The sequence below is a fragment of the Ochotona princeps genome, chromosome 13, assembly GCF_030435755.1.
Source record: "Ochotona princeps isolate mOchPri1 chromosome 13, mOchPri1.hap1, whole genome shotgun sequence".
In the NCBI taxonomy this organism is placed as follows: domain Eukaryota; kingdom Metazoa; phylum Chordata; class Mammalia; order Lagomorpha; family Ochotonidae; genus Ochotona; species Ochotona princeps.
The window spans coordinates 34543402-34562977 of record NC_080844.1 but is presented as its reverse complement, the minus strand read 5'-3'; the positions used below and the strand labels follow the sequence as shown (position 1 = coordinate 34562977).

The window sequence follows — 19576 nt, the reverse complement described above, 5'->3', positions numbered from 1 at the left end:
TGCCATTGGGTTATCATTTCCATTTTGATGAACAGGTTCATTCACACAGCAAGGGGGCACTGTTTCCTGAGTTTATGGAACAAGCCTAAACCATTCTTTTCTGGAATTGAAGGCCCTGCTGCTACTCCTTTGAAATGAAAGCAGCTGGGAGTAGTTCATGATCCTATCAGAGAAGGCAAAGTCCCTGAGAGGGTGGACATCAGCTCTGCAGACCAAAGGGCTAGTACTCCTGAGTGCAGGAGAACCAGGGGGGCGGGCATGGAGGGCAAAGGAACATACTATAATTAGCCCAGGAGTAACACAGCTGGGGGAGGGAGGGGACACAGCCGGCAACTATTTTGAGCATGACTCGGATTGACAGGACGGGTGTGCTGGACTGTACTGATCCCAGGGCCAAGCTGCCTGCTTACGGTGTATGGTGTGTGTTGGGGAGGGGGGGGGTGGAGGCCTGGGGCCGCAGGAGCAGGACGGCAGGACAGGCAGGCCGGACGGGGTACCAGCACCTCAATTTCTTTCCCTGGGATACTATTCAAGCTCCGGAGGCCCTAGGCCAAGCTGAGCGATGGGTGCTGAGGAGGAGGTGCTGGTCACACTGTCAGGGGGAGCCCCCTGGGGCTTCCGACTTCAGGGTGGGGCCGAGCAGAGGAAACCCTTACAGGTGTCCAAGGTAAGGGAGGTCCCTGGGAAACGAAAAACCCAAGGGAGCATGGGAACAGTCACATTTGTAACCTGTGGGGGCAGCGGGGCTGTGATGAGGTGGGGACAGGTGGGTGGGCAGGGAAGCATGTTCAAGTTTGGCAGTGGAAGTCGTGTGTGAACATGGGCTTCTTGTTGGGGGCTGTTAGAAACAGTCAGCTCCTGGTGCCCAGGGAGCAGAAAGAAAGCAGTGCTCTGCTTCCATTCTCCGGGGCGTGATGGTGGCAGGGCCTGGGGCTGCTCATCCAGTGTTTGCTCTCCTAGTGTGTCTCCAATCCTGACCCCGGGAATGTGGGGAAGGCTCTCATTTCTCTCTGGCTAAAATGATATGTGATTAGCTAGGACTGTCTTGTCCAACCCTGCCCTGCCCTGCCCAGGCCTTCTGTGCTCCTCCTTCCCTAAGCCAGACCCTTTCCCTTGCTAGGCAAGACGTTTTTAGGTGCTGGAAGCATTTATGGCCAAGCCTGACCTCTCAGCTGAAGACATTGTCCTCATGGATGCAGCCCACAGGCTTAATTTTCTGGACTGTTTAAAAAAAGGGGGGGGGGCGGATAATAACAGTGTCCACTCCTAAGAATTCAATGCCTAGCAGCTGTAGCACAGTGCCTAACACTTAGTAAGAGCCCAATAAATGACAGTCATGTGTGGGCACATATGCTCTACACACATACAATCCAGAATCCAGCTGGACTCCCTTCCTTCTGGAATGTTGTGCTGACATCTTGGCTTTATAGCAGCACCTGGAATTCTAGGGCCTAGAAGAGGATTGTTGGCCACTATAAATATTGCTCCAGCAGGAAACCCTTGGGGCTATAACTACCATTTCTAACACCTTCGTCATGGAGTGCTCACCAAGTCTTTCAGTCAGTGATGACCCTAGTTCCCAACACCAGCCAGATTACTTCCTTCAACCTGTACCTTCTGTAGTCAGGTCCCCATGAACGCCTCCATTTTTACCCTGCAAATCCTCATCTCCCCCAGCTCCTTCCTGTCCTTCCCTTTCCTCCCACCGTCTCTCATCTGCAGTCTCTAATTCAACATCACAGATCCGCAGACGGAGCCAGGCTGGCAGAGCAGGACTCCGAGAGAGGGACCAGCTTGTGGCAGTCAATGGGGTCTCCTGCACCAGCCTCTCTCATGCCAGTGCCATGCATCTTATTGATGCCTCGGGGAACCAGCTTGTCCTCACTGTGCGACGGTATGGACCCTTCCCCGGCGTGCAAGTCTCTCACTACCTGTCTCAGCTCCATGCCTCCCTGGCCTGGCTTCAGCAACTAACTATACAAGTACCTAGTTTGGCTTGTGCATTTCGGATGCTTGGGTACACCTCCCAAAGGCTTCCAGTAAGAGATGCGAGTGTCAAGTGAATATCTGAGCCTGGAGCCTACCTCAACCTTTGGCCTGTCAGCACATATTCCTTTAAGCTCTTTTCCACTCACTCTGATTTTCTCACTTCTTAACCCATCCATTCCAAGTGTCTCACTGCCCTACCTCTTTTTCACGACTCCTACAGGTCTCTCTCTCTCTCTAGAGGTCAGTCATATAACTCACCCCTCAAGTCCTGTCATCTTTCCCATCCAGGTCAGCAGAGGAGGGACCCATGCGATCTCCATCCCCGAGGGAGCTCCAGGTGCTGTCTCCTGTATCCCCACTGAGTCCTGAGCCTCCTGGCGCTCCTGTCTCCCAGCCTCTTCAGCCTGGGAGCCTCCGCTCACCCCCTGACAGTGAAGCTTACTATGGAGAGACAGATAGCGACATTGACGGCCCTGCCACCCAGGAGAAGCCTCGCCGCCCCCGGCGCCGTGGCCCCACACGACCCACCCCTCCAGGAGCCCCACCTGATGAAGTCTACCTATCAGACAGTCCTGCAGAGCCTGCACCTGCCACTCCTAGGCCTTCTAGCCAGGGCGGTGACAGCCGTGTGAGCTCCCCATCTTGGGAGGAGGGAGTGGCTCTCCAGCCACCCCTAGCTGAAGCCCTACTGTTACCTCATGGTCCCCTTCGGCCAGGCCCTCATCTCATCCCCATGGTGGGGCCTGTTCCCCATCCAGTGGCAGAAGATCTTACTACCAGCTACACCCAGAAGGCCAAGCAAGCCAGTAAGTGTCTGAACCCCTCCTTCCCAGCCACCATCCTTCTCTCTGAGCCCTCAATCTACTCCTCCATAACCACAATGCTGCCTACATTATGCCCCTTAGGAATAATCCTGAGAACAGGTGGAGAAGAGTGAAAAGTGGGAGGAGAGGATAAGTCGTTTCATGATCCCCATTATTTTTGGTGTTTGATCTGGTGTGGCAAAATGGTACCCCAGGAATGGATGAAGTAGGGAAAGCAGAAAGCAGCAATGAAGAGATAAAGGTTTTGGTGGTGGTGGTTGGTGATGGTTGCTGTAGGTGTCATGAAGAAGTGAGAGCCAAGTACAGATGCAAGGCAGGGGAGGCTCTGCAAGTGAGGCCAGGCTATAGGGGCTTGTCACGGGGCTAATTACAGGCCTATGATCAGTACTACCTTTGACATTTGTAAGTTCAGCTGGCGATCCCTGGGACCTGGGAGAGCTCTGGGAAGTGGTGGAGGGAGGAGGGATCTTTGCCTCTTTATCTTAGGCAAGAATGTAGGCCAAGGCAGAAAAAGCCAGCTCCACTATCTAAGGCTCTCAGCTATTTTTTGATGTGAGCAACAGAATGAGGTTGAAGAGTGAACTTTCTCTCTTGCTCTAGGCCTCTCAGGCCCCTCCCACAGGACTTTTCTTGTGAGCTCTGAAATGCTAGGATTTCCCCTCCAGTTCTCGCCTTTCTTTCCTCCCTGCCACCATTCTGATTCCAGGTCCTTAGAACTGGATGGCTTTAAATCCAGTACCAAGGCTAAGGACTTGACACTTAGTAGTCTAACATTCCTGAGCGTGTCCAATATCACACAAAGAAATTCCAGATGCGTGGGCAGGATCCCATACCTACCCCCCTCCCATTCTCATCTTAACACCCCCTCCCTTTCCCAACATGCTGGGCGAAGCCATAGCTGGCAGCTCAGGGATATTTTTAGACAAGCAGACCTCATTGTCCGGTGGGAAAGGGTGGGGGGAAGGGGAGGCAGGTGGCCATGTCCATCACATCGTAGCTTGTGGGGCAGCCAAAAGAAGGGAAGGGGCCAGGCTCCAAAAATAGCACAGTGAGCTCACTCAGCTGCCACTTCTGGGGACGAGACAAAGGGGTTTAAAAAGGCTTGGGGGTGGCTCAAGCTGGTCCTGCTCCAAGCGACACTGCCATTCTCAGCATGGACACCTTTGAGCCCATCAGCCAAGCCACCTTCGGCAAAGGCCCAGGTCCAATTCCTGAGCTCCAAGACCCGTTCTATGCAGGTACTTCCCTCCCACTTCCAAGAGAGACCTGGGGTCGAAAGCAGATAATCTATTGACAGTTTGGGAAGGGTCATCTTTGGGAATGAATGGTCTTCCTCTCTTGTCCCCGCTGCCTTTATGTGGTCCTCTTAGGATAATTTCACTGCCCCTTGATTGGAAGGGGTTGATGCTATGGCCACATGGCAGGGGATATTTGACGTGACCTGTACAAACTCATGGGAATGGAATGTCTGTGTGTACAAGACAGGTATGTGTTGTAAATACATGAGACACGCATGTGGGAGTCCATGGGAGATGACATGTGTAACTGACAGGGCATCTGTGTACATGTGCGGCTAGCATCTGGAAAGCTCTGCGGGTGGTTTACTCACTCTGGGCCTTAGGAATATGCTGTTTGCTAAATTTACCTGAGTTACCTCACTTTATTCTCATAGCAGTCCTGTGAGGTAGCTGTTACCACCCTAATTTACAGATGAGGAAACTGAACGTCAATGAAGCAGCTTTTCCAGGAACCAAAAGCCCTGAGCTGAACCATTGCCTGCCCTCTCCCCCACAGTACGACTGTGTATTGCACACGTGGGGATGAGAGGAATGAAAGTCCTCAGCAGTGGAAAGTAGATGGGAATTTCAGCAATTTTTGTCAGGATGAGCTGGGGACCATGGAGCGGAAAGCATCCACGTTCCAGGCAGGGTCCTAGTCACTGGGCAGCTTCTCCCATTCCCCAGCCCCACCCCACCCCACCCCCAGCCCCATCTGGCATGGGAAGCTCTGCCCTGTTCCTTTTGAGCCCGAGTCCTTGGGTGGCAGCCTGGTAGTGGCTGCCTGAGCTGTCTACACAGAAGGTTTGGAACACAGCGGGAATCTCTGACCTGTACCTCCACCCAAGAAGCTTACCACACCCTCCCATCTCCGACTGGGGGCAAGGAGAAGTTAGGCCGCTGGCGACCTGAGGGGTGCTGCGGAGTTAGCTGGCGGGTTCTTGTGGAGAGCAGCACTCGGGGATTTTTCCCTGTGTTGGGGCTCAGACGCTGCCCTTGGCTGTGAGTAGCAGGGGTTTGAGGCTCAGGGCTGTGCCCTGGCAGTTGGGAGGCTAAGATCAACCCTAAAATTCTGCCCAATCTGTTAGTCTCAGGATGCCAGCAAGGAAAACATGGCCACAAGGCTCACCTGGCATCCATAGGTGTGTGAACGCATCTGAGTGGCTGTTGTTTTTTGTGGGCCAAGTATGTTAAAATACACATATGTGAATGGAGGTATATGTATGTCAGTTAGTGTACATGTGAGTGACAGAGAAAAGTACATTGGAGAACTTATGCCTGCGGCTGGCTTTTGCTGAAGTCTTGCTCAGTGATGCGTGAGAAGTTACTTCTTTGAATGGCTCCCAGTGTGAACTGCCTCAGAGGGTAGAAGAGTGAATGGAGATGCGCCTTGCAGTAGGGCCTTCGTGTACTCATCACAGGGATGAGGCATGAGAGAGGGTACCTCCCAGAGTTTGTGAGAAGGTTCTTGGCATGGTCTCTATGGTGGGAGAAAAGTGTCCTGCCTCATCTTCTCTCTCTGGGACCAGCCCTGCCCCTCTGCCTGCCATGGCAGCAACACCTCCTCACCACCCCCACCTCCCACTGCCGGTCTGGAATGGGAGGCGGGAGAGGAATGCATGTGAGGTGGATAAGGGCACATCTCCGGGAAGATAGGAGTGCACTGGAGGGAGGAGAGGCCAGAGGAGCTGTGATCAGCCAGGGCCAGGCCAAGCCAGGCAACAGGCTTCTTTCTGCCTTCCTCCTCTACCTGCCCTTGGTTTCACCTTTCATCCTCCACGCGGAGGACTTGGCCACAGGTAGGAGCCATGCTGGGTGCTTGTAGCAAGTGCAAAGACAGGAGGTGGGAGGCAGGGGCCAGCTGGCTGGGGCCGGATGGGCAGCTCCGGGAAGCTCCTTCAGCCTCACTGACCCTGCCGCCTTTGCCCTCAGAGCTGCAACGGGCAGAAAGCCTTCAGGAGAAGAGTGTGAAGGAGGCCAAGACCAAATGCCGGACCATCGCCTCCCTGCTGACCGCAGCCCCCAACCCCCACTCCAAGGGGGTGCTTATGTTTAAGAAACGGCGGCAGCGAGCCAAGAAGTACACTCTAGTGAGCTTCGGGGCCGCAGCCGGGACAGGTACTGGGGAGGAGGAGGACGGGGTCCCCCCAACCAGTGAGTCTGAGCTGGACGACGAGGCCTTCTCTGACGCCCGCAGCCTCACCAATCAGTCGGACTGGGACAGTCCCTATCTGGACATGGAGCTGGCCAGGGTGGGTTCCAGCGCGACCGACAGCCAGGTCCCCGGGCTGACTGACGTCTCTGGGCGAGGGGTTCAGCTCTTTGAACAGCAGCGCCAGCGTGCTGCCTCCAGTACCCAGGAGCCTGCTCACGGTGGCCCAGCGGCCTTGTTCAATGGGCAGGGTCTGCAGTCGCCGCCTCCTCCTCGGGCCCAGAGTGCTCCCCCGGAGGCAGCCGTGCCCCCGCCCAGCTCTCTGCCAGCCCCCATCAGCAGCCCCAGCCCCTACCCTGCGGGGGGTGTGGCGCCCTCCACCCCGGCCGCCGGGGTCTTCAACCGGTCAGCCAGGCCCTTTACCCCGGGCTTCCAAGGGCAGCGGCCAGGTACTACCTCGGTCATTTTCCGTCCCCTGGCACCCAAGAGGGCGAGTGAAAGCCAGAGAGGCCCGAGCCCCGCCCCACCTCCCTTCGTGTCCCCTCCGCCCAGCTTCACCACCACGGTGGATCCCAGCCCCGCCGCCGCCTCCGTGCCGGCCTCTGGCTCCCCCAGTACCCCACGCTCCTCGGGTCCTGTGACTGCCACCAGCTCCCTCTACATCCCTGCTCCCAGTCGGCCTGTTACCCCAGGTGGAGCTCCAGAACCTCCCGTCCCCCCCAGCGCAGCTGCCATGACCTCCACCGCTTCTATCTTCCTATCGGCGCCTCTGCGACCCTCGGCGCGTCCAGAGGCGCCGGCCACCGGCCCCGGGACCCCCAGCAGCCGGGAGCAGCGCATCTCTGTGCCGGCTGCCCGCACCGGCATCCTGCAGGAGGCTCGGCGCCGCGGGACGCGGAAACAGATGTTCCGACAGGGGAAGGAGGAGACCAAGAACTCGCCCAACCCCGAGCTTCTCTCGCTGGTGCAGAATCTGGATGAGAAACCTCGGGCTGGGGGTGCGGAATCGGGTCCTGAAGACGACGCGCTGAGCCTCGGCGCCGAAGCTTGCAACTTCATGCAGCCGCCAGGGGGCAAGAGCTACAAGACCGTGCCCGCTCCCAAGACCCCGCCCCCTGCGGCTCCTAAGACTCCACCTCCTGTGGCCCCCAAACCCTCGGCTCGAGGGCTCTTGGATGGGCTGGTAAACGGGGCGGCCTCTTCAGCTGGAATCTCTGAGCCACCAAGGCTGCAGGGCAGGGGTGGGGAGCTGTTTGCCAAGCGGCAGAGCCGTGCGGACAGGTATGTGGTGGAAGCTACACCTGCTGCTGGCTTTGGCCTTGGTCCTGGCCCTCGACCCCGAAGCCCTTCTCCTACCCCTTCACTGCCCCCTTCCTGGAAGTACTCACCCAACATCCGAGCCCCTCCTCCTATTGCTTACAACCCACTGCTCTCACCCTTTTTCCCGCAGGCTGCCCGAACTCCCACCAGTAAGGCCCAAACACAGGGGCCGCGGGCAACCCCCAAACAGGGCATCAAGGCTCTGGATTTCATGCGGCATCAGCCCTACCAGCTTAAAACTGCCATGTTCTGTTTTGATGAGGTTCCCCCAACCCCTGGCACCACCTCAGGACAGCCCAAAACGGCCCGGGTCCAGGAGATCCGCAGATTTTCAACACCGGCACCCCAGCCCACTGCAGAGCCGCTGGCCCCTACGGTGCTTCCCCCGCGAGCGGCCACGACTCTGGATGAGCCCATCTGGAGGGCAGAGCTAGCCGCAGCCCCTGTAGCCAGCCCTGCCGTTCCTCCAGAATCTCCTCGGGGCCTGGGGTCCTCCTCCAGCTCCTGTAGTTTCCAGGTAGCCAGGCCTCGGTTCTCAGCTACCAGGACAGGATTGCAGGCTCACGTGTGGAGGCCTGGGGCAGGGCACCAGTGAGCAGGGCAGGGGTCCTCAGGACCAAGGAGAGGTGCCCCATCCAGCCCCTACCCCCATAGCTCCATCCCTCTGGAGGCTGCATCCCTTCCTGCCAAAGGTAGTTTTGGAGCTGGCATCCCGTCTGCAGCTCTCTGCCCTGCTTTTCAACCTCTCCTGTCTGCTTCAGTATCTCTCCATCTCTTTGTGTCTCCTGGCCTGGATTTCTCGTCTTTCCCCGCCGCTCTTCCCATACTCCTCCACAGGTTTCTGTTTCTTTGCATTCATCTTCCCTCTGTGGCCTCATTTTCACATTTGGCCAAGAAGCACACGGCGTAGAAGGTGCCCATGGGACCTCAGTGAAGAAACTTGACAGCGGGAAGACAGCAAAGGGACTGAACTGACCTGTTTGCACTGAGCTATGCCTGCCTCACCGTGCTTTTTCAATCTTGGCTGGCCTATAAGTAGGTGTGCATGGTGGTGCGCCTGCAAGTTTTGTGTGTGTGCGTGTGTGTATGTGTGTGTATACATGGATATGCTCTGCTGTCCAAGGCAAGAGGAAGGAAGAAGTCTGAATACCCAGCTGGGTTTTCTCCTTGGGTGACAGCAGAGTCCATCCCCATGTGCCGTCAAGTGGGGAGAGAGAATTTCACCTGAGAATAAATCCTTAAAGACAAGCCATCTATGTAGTAGGTGCACAGGCTCTTGTAAAACCAATGGGCTATGAGAGGACAGCAGGGTCAGGACAGTGTGTATGGCCTGTTAGACCAGCTAGACAAGGAAGAGAACAAGAATTCATGTATTCCTGCTAAATCTCAGCAGCAGCAACTGGAGAGGACTGTGCTGAGCAACCCAGGGTTCTAGAAAAAATAAAAAGATGGAAACTGTCCCCAGTGAATAGTTCAGATAGTTCAGTCTTTGTTGGCTTCCAGGGCCTCAGGGGCCTGAGGCAGAGAGGAGGGAGGCCGACCTAGGGTATGATGGAGAAACCAGGAGCGGAGCAGGCTTGAGAAGTGACAGAGCCACGGCAGGGGGAGGAGCCTGGTGAGGGAGAGTGTGGTTGGTAGAGTCAAGTTGAGTCACAAGAAGTCCCCGGGTGTAAGGAGGGGGTTGTGAGACTGTGAGAGGGGGAAGAATGTGTTGGCTAGAGTGAAGGAGAATGATGGGGGAGCTGGGGTGTGAGGGTGTGTGTGCTGAGTGTTGAGAGAGTTCTTGGTGTCTGTGCTACCTCCTGTGTGTCTGTCCTTCAGTTTATCTCTTGAGACTACCAGGGCGAGGCCAGGGAGACAGCCAGAGCCAACGCCCCCCTTCTGGCCTGGCTCATGAGTCAGAACCCAGCTCCTGTTCCTTTTCAGCTTCAGGGTTGCAGCTCAGCTCCTGCAGGCATGTGGATGCCCCTGCTGCCAAGCCCAGCCCTCAGACACGTGTGCTGTTTGATCTGGACTGTATTAGTGTCCTTTGCATATTGGGTGTGAGTCACCATACTTTGGGTTTGTGCACAATAATAAATGTATGCCCCACACCTTCTGTTGCTGTCATCTCTTTTCGTTTTATGCCCAGTTCCGAATGCCCCTTGACCCTTCTCTCATCCTTTCCCGGGATCTGATTCCTGGTATGTCTCCATGTCTGCCTTCCCACTTTCCACCTTACTGTACTTTTTTCCTCCTTAGGTCTTTTGCCCTTCTCTGCTAGTTCTGCCTCACTTCTATTTAAGTCACCCCCATCACAGCTCTGGTCCCCGCCCCTCAACCCCACACTCCTCAGCCACATTCTGCTTGTTTCCTTCATACTTTTTTTTTCCTCCTTCATCATTTTCAGGCAAGTCCTCTGTTTACAGAACTAAGATAAGCTGGAAAGTCCCTCTGAGCTCTGGGTCACCAACATTTCTCTTAGTTCCCTGAAGGGAGCAGTCATGTTCAATAGTCTTTGAGAACTAAATGGGAGCGGGGTGGGGGTTGGGGGGAGAGTGGGAACTAATGACTGGAGGTAAAGCTGGGATAGGAGAGGGGTGAAAGAAAGACGCATCAGAAGGGATGGAGACTAAGAGAAAGTATTGCATGCTCATAGAAACGAAAGGCTGGGCGTGGCGCGGTAGCCTAGTAGCTAAAGTCCTTGCCTTACATGTGCTAGGATCCCATATGGGTGCTGGTTCGTACCCCAGCTTCTCCACTTCCTTTCCAGCTCCCTGCTTGTGGCCTGGGAAATCAGTTGAGGATGGCCCGGAGCCTTGGGACCCTGTACCCACATAGGAGACTGGGAAGAAGTTCCTGGCTCCTCCTGGCTCCTGGCTTCAGATTGGCTCAGCTCTGGCTGTTGCTGCCACTTGGGGAGTGAGCCAGTGGATGGAAGATCTTTCTCTCTGTCTCCTCTCTGTAGATTTGACTTTCCAATAAAAAATAAAATCTTTTAAAAAGAAGAAGAAATAAAGGATTTCGGAAAGGGACTAATGTGATGGCACATAAGGTAAGCCTCCACCTGCAATGCTGGCATCCCATCTAGGTGTTGATTACAGTCCTGGATGCTCCACTAATGATCTAGGTCCTTGTCTTTGGGCCCCTACACCCACATGGGAGGGACCCCATATGTGGAGACCTTGATGGAATTCCAGGCTTCTGGCTTTCAGCCCCAGCCATCTGGGGAGTGAAATCAGCAAATGGAAGATTTCTTCCTTTCTGTCTCTGCCTTTTCTCATTCTGCCTTTCAAGTAAATCTATTTTTTTTCTTTAAGATTTGTTTTTTATTGGAAAGGCAGATCCTATTTACAGATAGAAAGATTCCCCATCTGTTGATTCACTCCCCAAAGTGGCCGCAATGGCCGGAGCTGAGCTAATCTGAAGCCAGGAGCTTCTTCCGGGTATCCCATGTGGGTGCAGGATCCCAAGCCATTGAGCCATCCTCCACTGCTTTCCTGGACCCTTAATTAAGTCAAGCCTTTTTTTCCGCAAGATTTTTATTACTTATTTTTATTGGAAAGTCAGATTCACAGAGGGAAGGAGATACAAATAGAAAATTTCCATCTGCTGGTCCACTCCCCAAGTGACTGCAACGGTCAGAGCTGAGCCAAACTGAAGCCAGGAGCTTCTTCCCACACAGGTGCAGGGTCCCAGGGCTTTGAGCCATCCTCTGCTTTCCCAGACCACAAGCAGGGAGCTGGAAGGGAAGTGGAGCAGTCGGGAGATGAACCAATGTCCATACGGGATCCTGGTGCCTGCAAGGCAAGGACTTGAGCCACTAAGCTACCTATGCTTAAAAACAAACGAAAAAAACCCACATCTTTGAAGAAAAGTGCCATTGCTCCTATGTTACCAGCAGAGGGCAGGTTTGTGTCAATTACCACATCCAGAGTCCACTAGCCCCAAATACAGTTTTGAGAATTCCAAAGGGCATAGAAACTTAGGTTTAGAAACTCATCCACATTTTTGCTCCGTTAATTTTTAAATTTTTTTTTAAGAAAGGCAGATTAGATTTACAGAGAGGAGAGACAGAGAGAAAGATCTTCCATCTGCTGGTTCACTCCCCAAGCAGCTGCAACAGCCAGAACTGCATCACTCCTAAGCCAGGAGCTTGAAGCCTCCTCCAGGTCTCCCATATGGGTTCAGCGTCCCAAGGCTTTTGGCCATCCATTACTGCTTTCCCAGGCCACAAGCAGGGAGCTGGAAGGGAAGTGGGTCAGCCAGCATACAAGCAAGCATTCATATGAGATGTCAGCACCTGAAGGTAGAGGATTAGCCCATTGAGCCACTATGCCAGCTCCTTTCTCTTTGTTATTCTGTCTTTCAAATAAATAAATAAATAATCTTTTTTTTTTTTTTAAATCATGGAACAGAAGGGTAAAGTGAAGAAGAATGGAGAGCTCCCTGAAGGGCAGTGGGTATCTGGGAAGCTGTAAAAGCAGTTAAAATGGGGCAGTGGTGGCTGTAGTTGGGGAACAGCAGCGGCTGGCCCCAGAACCTGCTCAGGAGTTGAAGGAAGACCTAGGCTGTTAGCACACCCACTGAGGAAGGGGTTAGGCTTACGACAGACTTCTCCCAGGGGTTTCCTGACTGTGTTCCACCTAGAGGTTCCTTGGGCACGGTGTACATGGGACAGGCCAAATCTTACAGGTGTGTGCTCCTTTTGAGGAAAATCTCAAGTAGAAATCTCAGAAAGCAAGGGCCTGGCGCAGGTCTAAAGCCTAGCTGTGCTTCTGCCACATCTCTCCTGCGCATTAGGCTCAAACAGCAAATGAGGGTTAGAGGAAGCCCGGATGTGTTCACTTGTTCTTAAACCTACTGGAGTTGAAGAGGAAAGAAAGTCAAGCAGACAGAAAAACTAGATACATCTTCCCCATAGTCATTCGTAACTGCCCAAGAAGCACCGGGTCTGGTAAATTTTATCCCTTATCCTGCCAAGATGCAATTTGCACAAAGAAAAGACCAAGCAATCTGGGAGCAGCTTCATTGAGAAGACTTCCTGTCCCCCAACATAGAGCCTTAAGCCCTCCCACTCCTGAATACAGCCACGGAGTCCCTCCAGCTCCAGCCTGGATTGGCTCTCAGTGGCCCTTAGAGCAGGTTCTCTAGGCTGTCTTTCTCTTTCTTTCTCCGTCCCTCCCATTCTGCTGTCTGCTTTATCTCTCTCTCTCCTAGTCTTCAATTTCTCCTCCAAGGCCTCATTGGATCTCAGAGTCCAGTGAAGACAGAAGGGGAGTCCCCGGGTGGGCGGGCTTGTCCCTGGCTCAGACAGCTCTGGGGGAAGACACCCAAAGGCCTTTCCTCCCTTCCGGAGCCTTGGAGCAGGGAGGCAGGATCCTGGTTTCAGGGTCTCAGTGCCCCCTGTGCCATTTGAGCTGCCTGCACTCATCATCTCTATTAATAAACACCCTCCCTCCCCCACTGCCAGTGCTGCCCCCACGCCTGCCCAGCTCAGGTTCTCCGGTCACAGCAGCTCAGTCCTCCAAAGCTGCTGGACCCCGGGAGAGCTGACCACCGCCTGAGCACCTGGTAAGTCTCCAGCTCTACAGCTACCAGGGCTGCAGCCAATTTTGTGGCTATCCATGTCTTTATGCACTTATGATTCTTGATCTGGGGGGCGTGACCCCCTCCTTTCCTACCCTTGGCTCCCTGCTGTTCAGGTCAGGGGAGGTTAGTTTTGGAAGGAGGGGGACCAAGGAGTTTTGTCGGTGGAGGGGGAGCAGAATAGAGATATTGGGAAAGGCACTGGAAGAATAGGAAGGGGGTATGAAACCCCCCACCAATCCAGTAGAGTTGTAGATGTGTTTGGGAGATAGGACTCAGAAGACTATATTTCACTAAATGCCAACTTCCATGAGGATGAACTGGAGTCTCTGTCTTTTCCCAATATGTTCCCTTCCGTTGTTGGATGCTGCTACCATGTTCCTACCTTCCCTCAAGTCCATCTGCCATGATATTGCTGATCTGACATGAGACAGGGTTCAAATGTCTTCCAACCTCTCCTTCCACTCTGGGGTCTGGGGCGGGAGTGACTAAAAGGACAAGTTGTATAGCCATGACCGCCAAGGCCAAGTTCCAGCTGGCACAAGGGCGGAGCAACAACCTTTCCTTCCTATGGAGAATGTCTTTAGCTGGATTTCCTTAACCTTGGCAGAACATTTCTGTAACCCCCAGGGCCTTAGGGGTAAGATAGAGGAAAGACAAGACCATGGAATGATCATCTATTCTAATGTTTCAATGCAAATAAAAACTTCAAGTTACACCAACAAAACCTGGGTGCATTGCCATGCCTGCTTTATGGTTGTTTTTTGAATATGCGCACCCTCAGCTTTCTTTCTACCCCAGCATCAGCTCAAAGGTAAATAGCTCACAAGAGGTTGGCAGAAGACAGGGATAAGGGGTGCATCAACGTTCCCAGCCCTGCTTCCCTAGACAACAGAAACTCCAAAGCAGCGGATTTTCACCTTTTGGAGAACAGTTAATTTCTTCAAACATCTGATGAAATTCTGTCCCCAAAGCTCATAACTTCAGCTTTAAAAGTACTGCCCTGCTGCAGACACTTGCTCTTGCTACTCCCTGTCCATTGTCCACCTCTCTGTCCCCTCCATCCAGTCTGAAGCCACGTCCACAATGCCGCTCTCAGGGACCCCTGCCCCCAACAAGAAGAGGAAATCCAGCAAGCTGATCATGGAACTCACGGGAGGTAGGGCATGTTTGCATGTAAGCAGTGTCGGACTTCTTATTTAGAGCATCCTTGATCTAAGGGTCCCAGAAATATCATCAAGTACTGTAGGCTTGAGGGTGAATGGGCAAGTGGAACCCTTGTTGGTGTGGGAGCAGGCAAGTCCTACCTAGGGCTCTCACTCACACCCCAGTTTCTCCTTCTTTGATGCTCCTTTACTTCTTTTATGCTGTACCCCAAGCCCATGCTCCTTAACCCCCTATACCCACTGTTTCACTCTAGTATCCCCCACTGTCTCCACTCCTCTGCATTTACCACAATTCTGAACCCCTAAGAACAGAATGGTGAGGATTTGATCAGGCACCACCAAAACAGCAGCTGCTCCCCCAGCACACACACCTCCACTGAGCTGTGATCAGGGTCTGTCTTCTGAGGCCAGAAAGCCTGACTTCACTCTGTGGCCCTCCTCCCTGCCTCCTTGAAAGGGGGACAGGAGGGCTCAGGCCTGAACCTGGGGAAGAAGATCAGTGTCCCACGGGATGTGATGTTGGAGGAACTGTCCCTGCTCACCAACCGGGGCTCCAAGATGTTCAAACTGCGGCAGATGCGAGTGGAGAAATTCATCTACGAGAACCATCCTGACGTGTTTTCTGACAGCTCAATGGTGAGTCTGCACCTTCACCCCTCTGGCCAGGCCTAATGCCTTTTCTGACAGTTTCTTGGCAGGCACAGACCCTCCAAAATACCGTTGACCTCTTCTTGAGAATTTAAAAGTTCACCAACCCCAAAGGTATAGGAGCTCCCTAGAAAACAGCTCCAGGGCGTTACAGCCCATCTCTGAAACTCAAGTCTCCCCTCTAAAGCCAATGAAGGGGTGGGGAGCACCACACCCTGAGAGAGAAGACTCTTTTCCGGTGTGGGTAAATGTTAAACATAGGCTTCCCAGATGAAACACAGAACACGCAGCCCTGTATTTTGAAATAAAAACACACCACAAAGAGTTTTTAAGTAAGGCTACGTCTTGTGTGCAAAATTCAGATAAAAGTCAAATTTGAATTTAAAATACAGATACTCTGTCAAATTGAAGCTCCAAATGTAAACAAACAATACATTTCCACATACATAGGTCCCATGCAATATTTAGGGCATATTTATACTAAACAAACAAAAATAAAGTATTTGTTGTGCATCTGGAATTCAACTTTTCATTATGTCCTCCAATTTTATTTGCCAAATGTGGCAACCTTAGAAGGAGTTAAGTGAATTTTCATAGCCATGTCAGCTTGAGCTGTTTTATTTAGAGTCAGCCTCCTCCCTAGATGCTTCAAAAGCCTCCATCTCCTATTCAGACTCCTTTTTTTCAGAGAAAGAGAAGAAGGGATTGGAGAGGGGCCAGGCACAGGATGTTAGAGCTCAGCAGGAAGGACCTTTCTCCATTTCCTGTCTTCCTATTTCACCATCATCGCTTCTCGGCCTTTTGGCTAAGACAAAGTGTGTATTCCACCACTGGTAGCTGGAGGAGAGTGGAAATAGATTCCTGTGTGGATGGGGCCAGGGGCAGCAGTCCCTGGCCCTGTATGGGAGCACAGTAAATGTGCTGAGGCAGTTGTATCTAACTTTAGGGAGCTGAAATCCCTCCTCTGTGCCCGGGTCTGGTTACACTGGGTGGAGCATGGGGGTATGTGCTGTGGGGGTAGGTGGCCAGGAGAGTCTCCTGAAGGAGTTGGCAGGGTTATTTTTAAGCCTTGGGGCTGAAGCCAGTGTTGCCCTTTTGGCTAGTCTTCTCCCCACCTGCTACACTTTCCTTGTCAAGAAGTCTTGGTTCAATAGGCACCAAGAAAGAGGGAGAGAATGGGGGAGTGGGGAGAGAGCGCGGGAGAAAGAGAGTTAAGAGTTCTTGTGGTTGGACAAAAGGACCAAGGGAAGGGGGCAGTGATCTCTCACTATTTCTTCAACTTAAGACTGAGTTTCCTTGGTAACTTCACGCTCTCAAGTTTGAGGGAAGCAGAAGTCTTGGTCCTTTTAGCTTCTGTAACAATAGGAAAGGGTGGTGTGGGGGAGCAATCTGCTCCTACCCCAAGTTGTAATAGGAGGGAGTGAGCCAAGGGAGTCTTTCCTTTTAAAGAGATTCTAATTCCTCTCTGTCAGGTGGTCTGTCCACTATCCATTTATTGGAGAGAGGTGTCTCTGGGAAGCCAGTGTCTTCTGACAGGGGCCTCTGTCTGTGTTCATCTCCTCCTTTGCTATGTTACATCCCTCTGTCTTTGCATGTTTCCCAATACCTGCTGCTAACTATCCTTCTCCTCACTTTGCTCTTTCTTTTCAGGATCATTTCCAGAAGTTCCTTCCCACAGTGGGAGGCCAGCTGGGCTCAGCTGGGCAGGGAGTCTCCTACGGCAAGGGCGGTGGTGGAGGCCAGGCGGGGGGCAGTGGCTCCGCTGGACAGTATGGTTCTGACCATCAGCACCATCAAGGCTCTGGGTCTGGAGCTGGGGGGGCAGCTGGTGCTGGAGGCCATGCCGGCAGGGGAGGAGCTGCTGGTGCAGGAGGGGCTGGCGAGGTGGGATCAGGCAAGTACTTGTACCCAAGAGTCATGCATTTGGTCCCTAGAGCACAGATGTCCTCAGAAATGAGGCCCAGGCTGGGTGCAGGGGATGGGGGATGGGGATAGACTCTTTCAGTCCACTGAGTAGCCTTATCTTCAAGCCATCTTGTTGGCTTCTGCGAATCAGTCCCTGACCAAGCTGCCATCACACAACAAATCTTCCATAGTGACCAGGATGTTATTAGTCCCTGGCCACAGTAACTCCCCCAGTGCAGGGGCATGGGACTAACTTTCCTAGGCTACTAACTGTTACTATTTGACTTTTCTCTGCCATGACTACCAGGAGACCAGACAGGTGGAGATGGAAAACATATCACTGTGTTCAAGACTTACATTTCCCCATGGGATCGAGCCATGGGGGTTGACCCCCAGCAAAAAGTGGAACTTGGCATTGACCTGCTGGCCTATGGAGCCAAAGCTGAACTCCCCAAATATAAATCATTCAACAGGTAGGGGTGCTGGGGAAGGAATCATATGTGTTTTAGTGTGTGGCCTTGGTACTCTTGGTTGGACTAGAGACTACAGTTCAAGCATTTCAAAGGAGGAACAGGGAATAAAGGTACCCTATTAAAGGTCCTTGTTATTTCAACACTAACTCAGTTTCACCACAGCCAATGTGATAAAGGAAAAATTTGTTAGGAGGCAGAATTTGAATTCTGATTCTTAGGCCAACAATTAGCTCTGTGGGCTAAATCACCCTATTCCGGGTTCTGGGAGTTTTGAATGTAAAATGCAAGTGACAAATGATGTATTTCAAACCTTTATATCCTGCTTTAGTAAGACTCTAGTCATCTATTTTGGAGTTGAGCCTCTCTAGACTATGAATGGAAAAGAGGAGCTAGAGAGGTGTTTTTTGTATTTGATTGTAAGGAGCCTAGATATCTCAAGAAATGTTAGTTCTTCTTAGTCAAAGGAATATTGTGGGTATCAGTAGGATCAGACAAGGGAATCTCTATATTGTAACTTAAGGTAGCTTTAGACCTTAGGTCTGCACTGTTTGGGGTCACTCCATTGGACATGCTGATCTGGGTCACAACTACCCACGAGACACAAGAACCCACTATATTATTTTTCTCACTAATAGCTTTGGGGGTAACAGTCAGAACAATAAAGGGAGATTGGGTACCCAGGGAGAAGAACAAAGAATACAGAAGTAATTTAAATTAGAATTCAGACTTCCCCATTTTTAAAACTGTGCAGCATCTCATTGATGAGGCTCTGGTGCATGCGTGTGTGTGTGTGGTGTTGTTCTGATTCTTCACGAATGTGTTTTTTCTCAGGACGGCGATGCCATATGGTGGTTATGAGAAGGCCTCCAAACGCATGACCTTCCAGATGCCCAAGTTTGACCTGGGGCCCCTGCTGAGTGAACCTCTGGTCCTATACAACCAGAGCCTGTCCAACAGGCCTTCATTCAATAGAACCCCTATTCCCTGGCTGAGTTCGGGCGAGCATGCAGACTACAACGTGGATATCAACATCCCCTTGGATGGAGAAACGGAGGAGCTGTGATCTGCTTCCTTCTCTCATTTGCATCAAGTTTCTCCTCTCTAGTTCCAGTTTGGAGAGGGAATGCTGAGCAGGATACTCCCACTGTTAATCCAGTATCCTTATGGAAATGGAGGGAAGAAAAGGGGGAAAAGATCTGTTTTTCCATCCTTCACTCTAACCCCCAGTCCAAGCATCCTTGCTCACCAACTCAGAGCTCCCCTTGCACCACTGGGAATCTGTTCTTTTATGGAATTTGCTCTGCCAACAGTAACAATAAACTTCAAGGAAATGAACTCATTTTCCTCTAATATTTGAGGGCAGATGAAAGTTGAGGCCAACAATGCACAGGGACTAATTAAAGCCAAATACTAAACACTCATTATTCAGACTTTAAGAGCAGACTTGAACTCTGGTTGCTTTCACCACCTACACCCACAGCCACACCCACAAAATCACATTCATAAGGAATATGCAAAGATATTCAGTAGCATTTGAGACAAATACTCATGCACAAACACATATGCCAACCTATGTATGTGCAAAGCTAAGAAACCACTGTACACTGTGATTACAAAAAAGGTGATGCTAGCTCTTTATGTAGCTAATTAGAAATTGGCAAACAGCAAATCAGGAAGGCAATGGAATGTGATGGGAGAAAACTCAAGGATGTTTTGATTATCACAGAGTTAGAGCATACAATAGAGTTTTCAGATGACACCAGAATAACTTTAGGACTATAAATGTTAAAGGTTATAGATATTCAAAACAGAGCCATGTGATGAAACTCAGAAGGGAAAGGGAGAAACCAGAGCAGATATAGAGCATGCTTGGCTCTCTGTGGCTACAGCAAGAAAATATCTAGGGGCCGGGGTTGACATTGTGCTACAACGGGTTAAGTCATCACTTGCAATGCCAGCATCTCATACTGGAGCAAGTTTCAGTTTCAGTTTTTTTTTTTAAAGATCTATTTGTTTTTATCATAAAGGCAGATCAGATTTATGGAGAGAGGGAAAAGAAAGAGAAAAAGATATTCCACCTACTGGTTTATTCCCCAAATGGCTGCAACAGCCAGAGCTGAGCTAATCTGAAGCCAGGAGCCAGAAGCTTAGTCCAGATCTTCCACATGGTTGCAGGGTCTCAAGGTTTAGGGCCATTCTCTACTGCTCTCCCAGGCCATAAATAGGGAGTTGGATGGGAAGTGGAGTAGCCGGG

General features: G+C 51.9%; 2 protein-coding genes across 6 annotated transcripts; both read left to right on the top strand.

The window, feature by feature from the left end:
• Nucleotides 1-336: 336 nt before the first annotated feature.
• SYNPO2L (synaptopodin 2 like) lies at nucleotides 337-13133 on the top strand. 5 transcript variants are annotated; one of them, XM_058671539.1, is made up of 5 exons: nucleotides 337-667; nucleotides 1743-1894; nucleotides 2278-2795; nucleotides 6023-7523; nucleotides 13015-13133. In XM_058671539.1, exons 1-5 carry the CDS (start codon nucleotides 563-565, stop codon nucleotides 13106-13108), a joined length of 2370 nt encoding a protein of 789 aa, XP_058527522.1. In that variant the 5' UTR covers nucleotides 337-562; the 3' UTR covers nucleotides 13109-13133. The 5 variants fall into 5 exon arrangements, with proteins under 5 accessions (XP_058527522.1, XP_004583535.2, XP_058527520.1 ...); XM_004583478.2 differs by lacking the exon at nucleotides 13015-13133 and having other exon boundaries at nucleotides 343-667; nucleotides 6023-9289; XM_058671537.1 differs by lacking the exon at nucleotides 13015-13133 and having other exon boundaries at nucleotides 553-667; nucleotides 1723-1894; nucleotides 6023-9289.
• On the top strand, nucleotides 13013-18653 carry MYOZ1 (myozenin 1). The gene is made up of 6 exons (XM_004583477.3): nucleotides 13013-13115; nucleotides 14199-14289; nucleotides 14754-14932; nucleotides 16595-16838; nucleotides 17157-17322; nucleotides 18154-18653. Exons 2-6 carry the CDS (start codon nucleotides 14217-14219, stop codon nucleotides 18383-18385), a joined length of 894 nt encoding a protein of 297 aa, XP_004583534.2. The 5' UTR covers nucleotides 13013-13115; nucleotides 14199-14216; the 3' UTR covers nucleotides 18386-18653.
• The last annotated feature ends 923 nt before the right edge of the window (nucleotides 18654-19576 follow it).

Excerpts from the sequence above, each read along its gene's own strand:
- SYNPO2L (XM_004583478.2), top strand. The coding sequence starts at position 563 with ATGGGTGCTGAGGAGGAGGTGCTGGTCACACTGTCAGGGGGAGCCCCC. Across the intron at positions 668-1,742 it reads AACCCTTACAGGTGTCCAAG|ATCCGCAGACGGAGCCAGGC; the intron begins GTAAGGGAGGTC and ends TCAACATCACAG. Across the intron at positions 2,796-6,022 it reads CCAGAAGGCCAAGCAAGCCA|AGCTGCAACGGGCAGAAAGC; the intron begins GTAAGTGTCTGA and ends CTTTGCCCTCAG.
- MYOZ1 (XM_004583477.3), top strand. The coding sequence starts at position 14,217 with ATGCCGCTCTCAGGGACCCCTGCCCCCAACAAGAAGAGGAAATCCAGC. Across the intron at positions 16,839-17,156 it reads GGCTGGCGAGGTGGGATCAG|GAGACCAGACAGGTGGAGAT; the intron begins GCAAGTACTTGT and ends CATGACTACCAG. Across the intron at positions 17,323-18,153 it reads AAATATAAATCATTCAACAG|GACGGCGATGCCATATGGTG; the intron begins GTAGGGGTGCTG and ends GTTTTTTCTCAG.